Below are 14,978 nucleotides of genomic sequence, written 5' to 3' on the forward strand. Positions count from 1 at the left end.
CAGGGAGGTGCTGGTGAGAGGGCAGGGTTCCGAAGCACAGGGGTCCCAAGTGCGCTGGAGAGATAAGCAAGAGGGAGCAGGAGCTGAGAGGGGCTAGCGGATGGATTTGGGGAGGGGAGGCTTAGGAATGGGACTGTTTCCAGCAGCTGAGACTTGGGGAGCTGCAGGCTGCCACCTCCCTGCCCAGACCATGATCCCTCCAACCCCCAAAATGAAGGCTCAGGAAGGACAGAGACAGCCAGGGTCCAAGGAAGGCCTGTTTATTCTGAAGGCGCGCGTGTGCTATGGCTTATGGGGCAGACAGCGATGTCGGTCGGTCAGGTTCTGGGCAGGGGAAAGGCAGAGTCGGTGGGGTTTCCTCTGGGGGAGGCTCCTAGCAGGGGCCAAGCCCGGAGCCTGGGGTCCTTCCTGGAGACAGGCTCTCACACAGTCACACCCCAAAGGTCTGGGGGCTGCCGTGCAGGGACAAGGTGCCTGTCCAGAGTCTGCCCTCCTCAGGGGCACAGGGCCTCCATCCTCAGGCCCCTCAAAGAGCCCAGGCCCTGTACCCCAGACCCACCCCCCCAGGGAGGGCAGGGACAGGGCAGAGGGGCAGCTCTCACAGCCACATCTGGCATCCCCAGCACCCCCCAAAGCCTGAATGAACACGGCCTGCAAGCGCCCCAACTCTGTCCCTGGACGTCCCTGGCACTCCTGCTTGGGATGGCTGCTGCTGAGGGGGTGGGGAGAAAATGGTTTGCAGAGAAAGGTTTGTTTTATTGCAATTATTTAGAGAGCACGTCCTGAGGGGGGTGGGGGCAGGGCTCTGATATTAAGTGGAAACATGTGTGGAGCTAGAGCTCTTTCTGGAAAAAAAGCAAAAACACAAATTCCTTTAAGTCAGCAGGCCCAGCCAGAGCAGCAAGGGCCGGGCCCCGCGGGTTACCACTGCCTCTCCCCCTCTCCCCCTCTCCCCCCTCTCCCTCCTCTCCCTCTCCCCACATCCCATCACTGTCTCTCTGGGTATCTCACATCTCAGGGGCTCTCTCTCCCCATCTTGCTGCCACACTCCCCTAGCACCCAGTGGGTGGGGGGCAGGACGGGGTCTCACTGGGGCACAGGTTGGTTCTTGGGTGGTGGTGGGACCACCACGGCTTGGGGGGTAAGGATGTCCCCTCCAGTCCACTGAGGGGAGCTCTGGGCGGGCCCGAGGGGCAAGGCCCAAGGTCCATGCAGGAGGAGCCCGGCAGGAAACAGGCAGGGAGGGCTCAGAAGTTGCTGAAGATCTCTCGCTTCCGGTTCCAGTCCATCTGTGGTGCCCGCTTGTTGACCCTGGTGGCTCTCACCTTCTCCTTGGCCTCGGCTGCAGTGGGGCTCAGGTGGAGGCCGCTCTCCTGAAAAGGGTCGCGCTTCCAGGTGCTGCCATCCTAGGGGCAGATATGGTGGGTGGGTGGCCAGAGTGAGCCCTGGACCCAGGCCCCCAGACAGGTGGCCTTTCCCAGGGAGTTCACACCAGAGGCCAGCTGGCGGCAGGCCCAGGAGGGCTCCCTAGAGGCGGTGGCCTCACAGCTCAGGCTGACAGCTCCACAGATGCCCGCCCCCAAGGCCTCAGGCCCCCCAGTGTGTGAACAGCAGTAGAGGTGGATAGGCACCCGCTACCTCAGTGTCCTTGTCTAAGCCAGGCAGGTCACTTCGGGATGAGCACACGGAGCCACCATTGAGCTGGGAAACCAAGGGTAAGGCTTGGCTTTAGGGACCCCACCCAGGAGCCGCTGTGCACACACAGGCTTACACGCACACGTGCAGACACGCGTGCACACGCCAGAGCTGCCTTTATTCCTCTATTTGGCAGTGGCCACTGAGCCTCTACTACACCCTGGAGGTGCCCGAGTGCCCTATGGCGCTGGGGTGTGGCTGACCCAAGACGGATCCAAGGGGCATCATGGCTGGGAGTGACAGGGCCAAGCTCGATCTCACAACCATGCTAGACAAGGACAGAAATGTCGGAGGGGCTCTGTCAGGTCTGGGGACCCCCAAAGGGGGCACCCTGTCCACTCCCACCCTCTCACCTGGGCCGAGCTGGTCCCGTTGGTGACTGGTGATGGCAATGGACCTGTGGGGACAGTGTGTCACTGGCCACTCAGCCCCCAATGCTTTACCCCAGCACTGGGCCCCAGGGCAGCCGCCCACCTTCCACATGCTCCTCGGTGGGTGTGACCCGCAGCCGCTTGAAGTGCTCATCTGTTTCGGGGTCCACCACAAGCAGCCGGGCCTCGTCCTCCCGTGCCTTGATGCTGGCAACCACCTCCACGTGGCGCAGCCCCTCCACATTCTGCCCGTTCACCTGCCGCCGCCAGCATGGGATCAGTGCTGCCTGAGGGCAGGTCCCCACCAGCCCCCCAAGCCACTTGGCCAGGTGTGACATCAAATATTCATCAACGCTGTCACCAGCCACGGCAGCAAGAGGAGCACCAGCTCAGGTTCCCAGCATCTCCCTCCTCCCAGTGAGGACCCGGGGCCCAGACACAAACGCGCGCGCGCGTGGGAGGGCACAGGCATAGACAAACATACGGACACACACAGGGGACACGGGCCCAGTCACAAACAGAAAGGACACAGGAGCAGACATATACACACAGGGCGGGTACCTCTATGAGTCGGTCCTGGGCACGGAGGCCAGAGTGGGCAGCAGGAGAGCCTGGGTCCACCGAGCGGATATACTGTCCAGGCCGGGACTTGTCACTGTGCAGGTTAAACCCGTAGCCCTGGGGGCCTTTTTGCAGGTGGCAGAGCCTCGGGCGCAGCTCCCTCAGGGGCCCATTGACATCCTGCAGGCACAGGGATGCAGGGTGAGGCTCCAGCTCTGACCTCCCACCCTAGAGGCGCTGACCCCACCCCTGAGGCTTCCAGTCCCGTCCCCAGTGTGCAAAGGCAGGAGTGGAGGTGGTGGGAGGGAGCCCCAGCCCCACACTCAGCATCATGCCCCCACCTGACAGCATCCCCAAGTCTCAGGGACCAACACGGGGTTGGCGGGGGGGGGGGGCTGGGGGGGTGATGCTTAGGCTGCCTGTGATGATCCAGCTTCCGGATCCTGAACAAAGCCTTAGGACCTGTGATAGGGTCAGGGGCCTTACAGGGGTGTTGGGAGAATCAATGGGCTCAAGGCTAGGGCTGAGCACAGACCAGGGGCCTAGGAGAGACAAGTGCGATGAGCTGCCACTCGTCACAGCGTCCAGGAAGGCTGTGGGCCCCGCCTGTCCTCTACCCAACCCCCATCCGGAGTGTGGGGCTGGCAGGGTAGGGCCGTAGGACGGCTGTTTTGTTTATGCTCCCAAAGGTCTCCCTAGGGCTGATGGCAGTGCGGCTGTGTTTGCTTTCACATTCCAGATCAAGCTGGAGCCGCCCCCGCCCCCACAGGGCCCAGAGGCTTGGGAGGCACCGGCTGGAGCCTGGGCAGGAGCCCCAGTGAGGGAGCAGAGTGAGGGGCCGAGGATGGGGCCTGCCTCCCATCTTCCCTGCCCTCCATGGAAGGCTCACGGTGCCCTGAGGGTCCCCCCACCAACACCCCAGGGCTCTGCCTCCGTTTACCTCTGGCATCCTGCAGTAGGTTCTGGGCTGGGGGTGCGGGAGGGCCGTGCAGGCAGAGGCCAGACCCCAGGGCCCCCACCCAGCCGGGGCCTGAGGTAGTGACCACAGCGCTGAGTGGCCAGCGGCCACCGGTGCTCAGTTGAACATGGCGGTGGCCGGAGGGAGCGGGCGGCCAGCAGCTCAGGTTTCCTGGGAGCTTGGGGCTCAAGTGCGCATGCAGATGAGACTATGCAGGGAGGGGGTGCTCACCAGGGCCTTTTCCTGTCCCTCTACCTCCCTGTGTGTGGCCAGTGACCCTGGGCCAGGCTGGGGGCTGTACTGAGGGAGGGCCAGCCTCCAGGCCTTCGAGCTCACCCCCAAACCCCAAATCGGACTGTGGCCACCCAGCTGTGGGACCAAGCGTGTCTCTCCTCACAGGGTGGTGCCTTACCTCAGTCTCTAGGCCCTCCCACCCCTGGGGAACACCTTCTTCCGGTCCAGCCTGTGCCCCTTCTCCATGACCCCTTCCCCGACCCCCCAAAGCGTGCCCCCTTGGAACCCCCGCTGCAGGCCACCATCTGCCCCATAACCCCAGGAATTCCAGGGACTGGGCTGCTGCTCCTCAGTCCCCCAGGGGCTCAGCCAGGCATCCTGGGCTGAACTTGGGGCTGTGAGACCCCTGGGTGCTCCAGGAGCTCACTTATAGACTCAGCCCCTCTCCAGACACACCTGGAAGTACAGGTGTGCAGCTCTGACGTGCCTCTCAGGTCCAGGCTGTCAGAGCACAGGTCCCAAGGCTGGCCGGGGCCATGTGTGGCCGTGGAAGTGTGACATGAGCACACTTGGTGGTGGAATTGGGCCCGGGTGGCAGCGGGGCATCACATGGTCACAGAGACCAGACATCCAAACGTACGCTCGCAAACAGGCTTCATGGACCCGTGCGGTGACCCATCGTGTGAAAGGACGGCCCTCAGCACCGGGCCCTGTGGCCTCTTCCCACGCCCTCCACAATGGTTCCAGGGAGTGTTCTCTCAAGGCCCCCAGATGGGAAGCAGGACTGTCGGGGGGGACAGCTGGGGCCATGAAGCCAGGCTGAATGCAGTCATTTCTGGTTCGAGACCGTACTGGCCATCTCCCTGCCTCAACCCAGCACGGCTGCCTCTCACCGCACAGCCAAGAGGTTTCTCCTAACATCTGACCTAAGTCCCTCTCCTTACGATCAGGGTCCAAGGAGCGCCAAACTTGGCACTAGACCCCTCAGGTTGAGGGGCTGCAATGGGGGACAGTGGGAAGACAAGGCTGGCAGCAAGGCGACCCAGGGGGAAAGCCCGCGGGGAGGCCCAGCACCATAGTAGGTCAGGAGGGGGTGCAGGCTGGGCCTGGCCGCATTGCTCACATTCCTCCCTCCTGCCCTGGCTCAGAGCACTTCCTGTTGCCTCCCAGCTAGGCCCTCAGGCTTCCACAGGCTTCCAAGCCCCATTCCCTACCAGGCAGCCACAGAGCTGGACAAGCCCTAGTCTCCCGGACATGCCTCTAACCAGACAAAGAGGCTGGCATGGGGGTACCCCTGGAGCCAGGCTGTACCACCCCCCAGATGGTGACTCACCAGCCCTGGCAGAAAAAGGCCCCCATTGTTGCTCAGGGTCCAGCCTGCTCACACCAGGGTCACCAGGGTCCCCAGCGTCCCCTCTCCCAATCCTGGGGGACAGAGACTAAGCTGGCTGCCAGTTTCCTCATTGCCCACCCTGCCCCCACCCCACCTGACCTGCACAAGCCTCCGGGATGGGCTCCGTGGAAGGGCTCCTGGGGCCGGGGAGGGTGGTGTGGCACTCCCAGAGCGGGCCATAGGAGGCGGGACAGAAGCGGCAAGCGGCGAGCGTCCAGCTGGAGTGGCCTGAGCTCTCCAGCCAGCACAGGCTGCCACCCCATTTATCCACCTCCCACTGTGGCCCAGGCTCCCCAGGGATGGGTGGGGACATAGGGCTGAGTCACTTTGAGGAGCAGGGTGGTGGCTGAGCCCCCCTCCCCTTCTCAGGCTCCAGCCGGGTGTCCCCCACCGGCCAGGTTTCCGTCCCAAGAAAGGAAGGAAGGAAACTGCTGGGAGGCCCTGCCCTGCTCCCAGGACCCAGGGCTGGGGAGACAAGGAGGCAAAGGAGGGGACCCTGACCTCAGAACATAAGGCAGTCCTGCTGCAGCTCACGGGGGGATGGGGAGCAGGAACCAGGGAGCCCCAAAAGCCCTCTTGTAGGCACCACGTCCTGTACCAGGCGGTCACCCTCTGCAGGACTCTGTCACCTCACTCACTCTCAGCCCCCAAAGGCCTCCAGAACTGGAGGTGGAGGCATGGGCTGGCTGTGAGGGGGAGGAGGGCCCGGGGTCTATCACACCCCTGCAGCCCTGGCACCGCTGGCTGCCCCATCGCTGTTCGGGGCGGTCCCCCATCATCACTGTCACGATCAGCTGCACTGCAGCTGCGGCCACCCCAGCCCAGTCTGAACGGGGCTGAGTCACCACTGACAGCCCTGACAGCCCCCGGAAGGGAGGGGCCAGCCACATCAGTGTCCTCCCCTGCCCACCCCCTCCTCCCTACCCAGGACAGGAGGACACTGAGGCTGAGAGAGCCAGAAGGGCCCTTGGGGCCTGGACTCCCACCTCAGCCCTTCCCCCCACAGGGCATGGAGGGTGGGCCCCTTCATCCCCCACCGTGAAGCAAACAACACACATCTCTCCCCAGTTCTCCTGACCCACTGCTGTTGAGGCCCTATCAGGGCATAGCCCTGTATACAAGCATCGTTCACCCAGGCTCCCTCACAGCCTGTGATGGGCGGAAGCTAAGCCTGGTTTGTGGAGGTCAGCGGAGGTCCAGCTCTTCCTTCCCATGCTCTGAGCTCAGCCGATTAAATACCGGGTCTCTGGCTGGGAGGGAAAAGAGAGACCGTGCCCTCAGGGACTCCCCTGACCTTATGGGGTCCCTGTCCCCCTGCCAGCCCCAACCACGGAGGGACCTGCCAGACGGGCCCCACTCTTTTCCTCTAAAATTACACCAGCAGCAGGCTTCCCTGGTGGCACAGTGGTTAAGAATCCTCCTGCCAATGCAGGGGACACAGGTTCGAGCCCTGGTCTGGGAAGATCCCACATGCCACAGGGCAACTAAGCCCGTGCGCCACAACTACTGAGCCTGCGCTCTAAAGCCAGAGAGCCACAACTACTGAGCCCATGCGCCACAACTACTGAGCCTGCACTCTAGAGCCCGCGAGCCACAACTACTGAAGCTTGCACACCTAGAGCCCGTGCTCCGCAACAAGAGAAGCCACCCCAATGAGAAGTCCGCACACTGAAACAAAGAGCAGCCCCCACTCGCCACAACTAGAGAAAGCCCACGCGCAGCAATGAAGACCCAACACAGCCAAAAATAAAATAAGTCGAATAAAAATAAATTAAAAAAATACACCAGCGGAAGACCCCTCCTTCGGCTTCCTGCAGCCCCCAGAGCCTGAAATAGTGGAGGGAGAAGGTCCCACCCAAGGACAAGGTGCCTCCCCACCCTCCAGATAAGGCCTGAGGGCAGAGTTTTCCACAGGAAGGTGAACTCAGCCATTTGTGTCTAAATCAATGGACAAACGCCTAGGGGGAGGGGCGCTTCCTCCTGGGGGTGAGATGCCCTGGGAAGGAGGGAGACTCCAGCTCTCAGTCTGGGGGGGTGGTCAGCCAGTGCACCATCCCAGGGCTCCCCTGAAATCACAAATCTGACCCTAACACCCCCTACTCTGGCCTTCAGTGGCCCTGGGGCAAAGTCCAGACTCCAGGACTTGGCACTGTGGCCCTAACCATCACCCCCTAGCCTGCCCTAGAGCCACAAAGAACAAAAAAGTGGGGCAGGGGTTCATGCTCATGCCTGTGCCCAGGCTGCCTCCCCACCGGGAATGCCATCCCCTCCAGGAGAAACACAAGGCCCCACAGGATCCAGGTCACAGGCATGGCCAGCTCGCCTGGGAGACATCCGGGACAGGGACAGGGCAGGTGTCAGGGTCCCCTGCACACCCAGAAATGTCAGATCTCACACCTCCACCAGCCCCAGGCCAGTGGTTCTCAAAGTGGGCTCTGGGGAGCCCCTCGGCTTGAATCTTCCTTTAAGGGATTTTCCTCTTTAAAAAAAAAATGAAGAAGGTAGTAGGGGCACAAAATACAGAAGGTAGTAAGGGCACGGGGCTTCCAGGAGGGCAGGACAAGCAGGCTCTTCCTCCTGGCATCCAGGTGCTGCCCCAATAGGGCCACTGCCCAGCCCCTGCTACCTAGAAAGAGACAGAACTAGACTCCCCACCACCACCACCTCCCCCTTCCCCAGCTCTTCCCCAGTTAGCTCTTCCTGTCTGGAGGGGGGAGCAGGGAGAAGGGGGAGGTGCCGCAACCCCTGCAGACCCCAGAGCTGAGGACCCAGCTTAGAGAGTCTCCTCAGCTGCCACCACGGAGGAGGGTCAGTCCCTCTGAGGCCTTCAGAGCACAAGCAGGCTCCTCAGACAGACGGACAGACAGACACCCAACACAGGCACAGAGCTGAGCACGCTCAGTCCCAGAACATCCCAGCAGCCCCTCCCCAGGTTCCTCAGCCCCTAGGCCAGGGAGGGGGTGGCTTGTCAGAATGACCCTTCCTAGGACAAGTGGCTCTGAGGAGCGTCCTGGGGAAGAGGGCCAGAGACGGGGGCTGTGGACCAGGGCCAGGTTGCCCTGACACTACCTGATTTAGAGCACAGGCTGAGGGCAGAAAGAATGGCTCCAGGTAGCCAAGAGGGTTTTCACCAGGGGCAGAGAAGGGGCCCAGAGGGGCAGCAGAGACGGAGACAGATACTTCTGGAGGTGACCAGAGGCAGAGACTGCTGTCAGGAGGACAAGAAGGTGGTTCTGGGAGAGCCCAGGTGGTCCCTGTGGGCAGAGCCCACCATACCTTCTGGGCGACCTCAGAGCTGAGGCTGCTCCCACGTGCCCAGTCCGGCTTTGGCTCCCAGGGGTCGTGGGCAGGGGGCAGCCCTCGCTGGGCCATCTCCTCGGTGCAGGTCAGTTGCCGCCGGCGGAGCTCTTCGTCCGTCTCCTTGTCCACCACCAGCAGCCGAGTCTGCCCCTCCACGGCCTTGATCCTCTGCACCACCTGGGACAGGTGGGTGGTGGGAGGTCACGGCCAGCACTCCAGGCAGCAGGCAGCACATGGGCAGCGGCACCACCCAGGGCTGGCCCAGGGCTGTGGGCAGGCTGCGAGCCTACCAGGGGCAGGGGTGGGCGGCTGGATCGAGAGGCCCGCTGGCTCCACCCCCCACCCCCACTCCAGCAGCTCCCTCCCTCTTCTCCTGGGACTCCGGACACAAGCGCCCAGGCTGCAAGGGCTGTGGGGGCCTCACAGGGCCTCACCTTGGCCCAGGAAGTGACAAAGACGGGGCTCGGCTGAGCTTCGGGTTTTCAGCATGCGTGTGTGCATGTGTGCGGCCTGCACCCTGCAGCCTTCTGTTTCAGGGTGTCTCTAGGTCTGGGTTTGAAGGAGAGAACTGTCTCCCTGGGTCCCAGTTTCAGTGTGTTTGTGCCTTTTTCTGTCTTTTCCAGTGGTGGAACATAGTGGTCTAAACCCCTGCCTCTAGGCCTTCCATTCTCTTCCAGATCATGACAATGGACCTATTCCTACTGGACCTGCGGAGAGAACACCTGGATTCTTGTGGCAAGGCACCTCCTCAGGTACCTACCCATAACCCGGAAAGCAGGATTCAGACACAGCAGGGAGAGGTGGGGAGGGGCAGGTCCACCTGTGGGACAGGTGTGGTTACACAGGTGTCTGTGAAGTATCTAGAGCATGTGCATGGTGACGGCGCATACATGCTAGTGTGTGCCCGCAGGAGGGGCAGTGCCCACTGGGCATTGGGGAAGGAAGGGCAATACCCCACCCCTACCCCTAGGCCTGGGAAAGGACAGACAGGGCCCCCACCAGCTTCTCAGTAGATGTTCTCAAAAGATAGGAGGGTCTGAACCAGGCCCATCTTTGCCCCAGCCCTCCTCTGTACCTGTCTTTCCCCATGAGCCACAGAGTCACAGGAGGACTCCAGGACCCTCATGCTTCCTGACTGTGGGACCCAGACGAGTCACCCAGTATCCCCAAGCATCAGTTTCCTCATCTGTAAAATGGGAGCCGTAACTGTACCTTCTCCCTCCCAAGACAGTGGGAAGGTCTCAAGTGGTCCTGTGTGAAGTTCTTAGAGACCAGCACCCCGGGAGGCCTGGGATAAGCATTGCTCTAGGGGCAAGGGTGGCAGCAACTGTTAAACAGAGGCCAGGCGCCAGCTCTACCAGGCCCTCCCTATGGCCTGTCAATCCAAGCTCTCTGGCCTTGACCCCCACCCTCCAGCAAACAGCCTATCCAGCTGACACTCTGGGTAAAAGACAGAAGGACGGCAGACAGACGGACAGACAAAATCTCGAAGGGTAGAAGTGAGAGTTCAGCTCCCAGCCCAGCCAATTTACTAATCTCTAGGCCCAGGCCTGGCCACACAGACAGGTGTTGGGGGGACACAGAGGAGCCTGAGTAGAAGGGGTGGAGGAAGACTGGACCCAAGCCAGGTGAGTCCCTGGTCAGTGGGAGACGGACACCCCCCAGGGGTCAGAACCTGCAGAGAACCTCCCTCTGGCCTTTATCTTCAGCTGCAAGGGCCAGGGGGCTGCGATCAGTGACCCCTGCCAGGCCATCCAGCAGCCTCTTTGGAGAAGAATGTGCTGCCACAGCGGTGACTCCCACCAGGACCCAGACACCATCAGCCAGGACACACACTAGTACACTGGCTGCAGACACACTGACGACTACACATAGCCAACAGACACAGAGGCCGGGACACATATATACACAGCCACACACAGGAGGGTACACACACACACACACACACATCTCCCAGTTCACACACGTCCAGGCATGCAGATCTGTATGCACACACATATATCTAGGGGTGCAGACCTGTATACTCATGTGCATACAGTCCAGCACACACACTCACTCAACTGATGCAGGCACACACAGGTGTGCCCTCCCTGTGACATCCCCTGCAGGTACACACACGAGGGACCTGTACATTCACAGACATACCCAGTTGTGTACACACGCACATGTGTACACGCTGATAGAAAAGCACCCGTATCCCCAGGCACAGGGAGACCCCCGAGGGGCCAACTGCTCCACACATTGCGCTGAGGCCGGAACAAGACTTAAGAGCGAGGGCTGAGACACGGAGGAGCCGCAATGCGGGCCCCTCCCTGCCAGGATTCCACCCCCCACCGCCTCGCTCCGTGCAGGACCGACCCGGGCTGGAGGAGGCTAGGAAGGAGGCCGGTTGCCTCTGCCTCAGCGGCCACGTCCCCCACCTCTCCACGGGAGCCCACCGCAGGCCCTTGTGCGATCCCCTCCTGGCCCGGAGAAGGGAGCTGAGGCCTGGGCGCAGGCAGCCCCGAGCTCGGTGGTTATTGGCGCCCTCCGCGCGCGCGGGGCAGGGACGCGCTCCGGGGATGGGGGCGGTGGGGGGTGGCGGAGCGGTGGGCCGGGGATGGAGCACAGGCACCCACCTGGTGGTGCGTCTCACCCTCCACGTTGACGCCGTTGACCTCGACCAGCCGATCTCCGGCGCGCAGCGCGGCCGCCTCCGCCGGGGAACCGGGCTCCACGCGCCGAATGAACTGCCCGCGGCGGCCCTTCTCGCCGTGCAGGTGGAAGCCGTAGCCGTGCTCGCCGCGCACCAGGCGGCACAGACGCGGCCGCAAAGGCTCCGGTGCGGCCATGGTGCCGGCTGCCCACCGGCCGGCCAAGGGCTGGCCACGGCGCTCTCGCCCGCCGCCAGCAGGCAGGGGCGCGGGGGCCGGCTCGCGGGGATTGGGGGGGGGGGGCGCGGAGGCGGCGGCGGCGCTGGAGACCCGGTGGTGGCCTCGGCGGCTCCCGCTCGGCTCCCGTCGCCTCCGGCTCCGGCTCGGGCTCTGGCTGCGGCACCGCCCCCGCGCCCGCCCCTTCCCCGCCCCCTCCGCCCTGCCGCCCCCGCCCCGGGTCCAAGCCACCCTGGTCATTTCCTTTGCCTCCGCTCTCCGCCAGCCCAGGGAGGCCCCGGGGGAGGCGTCAGGGGACCCCCGAATCACCAGTACCCCTCTGTCTCGCTCCCATTCTGGGCAGCCTTCTTGGCGCCAGCGCCTTTGCCTCCTATGCCAGTAACATTTATTGAGCACCTACTGTATGAGCAGCAGGGGTATCAAGGCAGGCCCCTGAGGCGGGAAGGGGGTGGAGAAAGGATCCTTAGACTGAGGAACCCCTATACAGGGGCCCGAGGGTAAGAACAATGGCCATGGCTCTGCCCACCCTCCTCGGGAACCCCCCTACCCCTCCCCCCTCTCCCCTCCCATGGCCCGTTCCTGTATCAGAATCCCTCCTGCAACCCAGAGCTTCCCTGACCCAGCAGAGTCCCAGGATGGTCCAGGAGGCAAAAAGAGGGGTTTGAAACTGACAAGGCAGCAGCCCCTTCCTATATCCTGTAGGCCAGTGACTGAGTGACTTCCTGGCCCTGCCCAGGAGTGATTGTGCCTATCTGTGCTACGTTGGACCATTAAGCATTCCCCACCACCATCCCCTCCCTTTGCCAGGACCCCTCACTCCTATCCCTGCCCATCCCAGGCCTGGTGGGTGACTGCAAAGGGTGAGGGAATGACATGCACTTATCTGGCTGGAAGGAAGGGGTCTTTGCTACCCTCCTCCTGACCTAGGATGAAATGTGCTGACGGCTTGGGCCTCTGAGCACTAGCCAGTCAGCATTCACGGGAGCTGCTCCCTTGAGCAGGCCCCTCCTGCACCCCAGCTCTTCCTCCCCTCCCCTCCCTCCACCTCCACCAGCATGAATGCCCCCTTCTCCCAACCGATGGAAAGTCGTTTATTCTTTGTGTACCTCTCTGAGTACATTTTACCTGGAAAAAACCTAGGGGTCTCAGGCCATTTTACAGATCAGGAAACAGGTCTGGAGAGGGAAGAGACCCATGCAAGTTTCCCCAGTTCCCCTTGGGCCCAGGGTGGTGAGATCCCAAGTCCACCCTCTTCAGCTTTCTCAGTCACACATACAGGAAGACAGCTGAGCTGCAGGCTCACCCTCAACCTGCCCCTCCCCAGCCCTGCTCAGCACCCTGCACATGCCTGGCCCCCAGGGGTCAGGCACAGCCAGCCCAGACAGTTCCCCATGAGGGGAAAAGCAGGCTGTGCTCAGGCCCAGTCCTTGCTGCTCCTTCTTCCCTTGCCAGTGCCTGCAGCCTGGGCTCATAGCCCCGGCCCAAGCACAGGGCCTGCCTCTAGGCAGCCTCCTGGGCCACAGCCCCTTGGGTGTCCACACCCCAGCTGCTGTCCCTAAAAGCCACTTAGGCTGAAGCGGCAAGGCTGCTCCCCCATCCCCTGGATGATGCTGCCATAGGCTGCTGCCTGGCTAGCCACCTCCATCTGTCTGTCTGTCTCTCCAGAGGCTGCCTGTCTGGCCTGTGACTGGCCTCCCTGAACCCAACCTGGTACTGCTGTCCCCGGAGGCAGTGAGGGTGGGTATGGACAGTGGGGTCCACCATATGCCACCCCCGGTGGGGTTTAGGGGTCACCCTATAGCAACCAGGACCACCCAGGACCTGCCATGCTATAGCTTTGAGGCCATACCAGAGACGAGGGAGGTGGCTAGAGGGGAGACCCCCAGACCAAGGGGAAGGGAAGGTAGGGACCCCTGATCCCTTGGGTCAGGAGGCTTGGAGACCTCTTCCCCTTCTGTAGAACAGACACTCCCAGATCAGCCTTCTGCAGCCCAGGACTCAGCCTGTGAGTGAAGATGGATGGGAACAGAACACCACTGGAGGGTGGGGTAACCAAGGGATGTGGTCACAGCCAGGGGCCAGGAACACTGTGCCCCAGAATAACAAAGGAGGCCCCAAAGCAAAAGAGAAGCCAAGGAGGTACCAAGAAAGGTTAGCAGAGTAACAAAGCCAACATCATAGTAACAAAGGGGACAGGTAGCAAAGGAAGTGGATAAAAGCAACAGAATAAAGGCAGCAGGGAACCACTCCGAAGGGAGAGCAGGAGTGAGTGAGAGGGAACAGGGTGAGTACGGAGCGCCTGGGGTGACAGAGGTGAAGAAAGGTGACCCAGCAGCTCTCTGGCCAAACTCTCCCAGGCCTCTTCCTTCAGCCGCACTGTGCGGAGGTGCAAGAAGAGAGAGTCCAGGCAGCAAAGGGAAGGGAGAAGCCTGGGCAGTGGCCCGGAAGTGTGCACTGAAAGGTGTTTGGGCTGGAAGCTGTTTGGGTAGCTGGGGATGGGCTGGGGGAGGTGAGCACGAGGCCAGCAGCAGGCGGGAAGGCGGGCAGGTTGCAGGTGAGCAGAGGTCTGGGTGACCCCCACCCCCTCACGCTCCTGTGCTCACCCCACTCCAGCCATCCTGGTCCGCTGGGATGCGACAGAGGGAGAGGAAGTATGTCAGATCTTACAGTCCTTCTCTCCCCTAGGTCCACCTGGTGTAGGATTGTCCTGTGCTCCTGTTTGGGGGGAGGGGGTTTCCTCTGACCTTTGAACCTACCTCCCTGCGGAGATGGGGCAGAGCCTGGGTCTGGGCAGAGACTCTTTTGGTGTGACCGTGAGCAGAGGCCTTGTCACCTGAGGGAGGGCCGGAGCCCCCTCCCTAATAGGCATTAAGGGCCTCGCGCGATGACCAGGCGTCGCTTACGACCCTTTCCTTTAGACTTCGCCAGGCCTCTCTTCAGAGCCCCATATTGGAGCAGGCGGGACCAGCACAACGGGAAGAGAGATGAGAACAAGAGACCCAGAGATGAGAGGGAGAGAGAATTGGAGAGGCTTCGAGAATCGAAGAGTGCGGAAGTGCATAAGGCCCGTGGTCAAGGACTCCCAGGTGGACTGCCCCGCCCACCCAGGGATGGCCCCGCCTACCTCCTCCCATCGCCAGAGGAGCGGAGTGCGACTGTAGCCCGGGAGAGCAGCCGCGCAGCGCTTCCTGCCGGCGCTGAGTGGGATTACATCGTCCGGGGAGCTGCCCAAGGTTCCACCTCTCTGTCTCTGACTGGTCCAGCCCTGCCGAGTGGGGGATTGGAGTGACACCTGCGCCCTAGGGCTGCTTGCACTGCAGGAGCATAGGGGCGCCATGGGAGTGGTAGCAGAGAAGCTGGGCCTCTGCTGAGCTCCTAACAGGCTCTGCTTTCTCGTCTTGAATCTGGCACCAACCTCTCTGGACTGGGGTATCTTCAGGCACCATGAAATCTAGCCCCTCACCGAGTGTTCCAGCACTTGTGACCAAACATTTGCAGGCCACTTGGTGCCAGGCCCTGGCGAGCACTGGGGAAACATCACTGAGACCCAGGGAAACAGATTTGTGTACCTTGGCAAGGGGAAGCCCAGGGCTGGG

At 62.2% G+C, this 14,978-nt stretch overlaps 1 protein-coding gene across 5 annotated transcripts; it reads right to left on the reverse strand.

Moving 5' to 3' along the window:
* Nucleotides 1-251: 251 nt before the first annotated feature.
* Nucleotides 252-11,515, reverse strand: NHERF2 (NHERF family PDZ scaffold protein 2). 5 transcript variants are annotated; one of them, XM_082669586.1, is made up of 7 exons: nucleotides 11,131-11,515; nucleotides 8,489-8,689; nucleotides 2,628-2,807; nucleotides 2,170-2,323; nucleotides 2,049-2,092; nucleotides 1,639-1,701; nucleotides 1,105-1,406 (listed from the first exon to the last, which is right to left on the reverse strand). In XM_082669586.1, the coding sequence occupies exons 1-7, from the start codon at nucleotides 11,341-11,343 to the stop codon at nucleotides 1,248-1,250; spliced, it is 1,014 nt and encodes a 337-aa protein (XP_082525712.1). In that variant the 5' UTR covers nucleotides 11,344-11,515; the 3' UTR covers nucleotides 1,105-1,247. The 5 variants fall into 5 exon arrangements, with proteins under 5 accessions (XP_082525711.1, XP_082525710.1, XP_082525712.1 ...); XM_082669587.1 differs by lacking the exon at nucleotides 1,639-1,701; XM_082669588.1 differs by lacking the exons at nucleotides 8,489-8,689; nucleotides 11,131-11,515 and adding an exon at nucleotides 5,312-5,465.
* Between the last annotated feature and the right edge of the window lie 3,463 nt (nucleotides 11,516-14,978).

The sequence above is a fragment of the Grampus griseus genome (genome assembly GCF_964374135.1).
Source record: "Grampus griseus genome assembly, chromosome: 14".
NCBI lineage: Eukaryota > Metazoa > Chordata > Mammalia > Artiodactyla > Delphinidae > Grampus > Grampus griseus.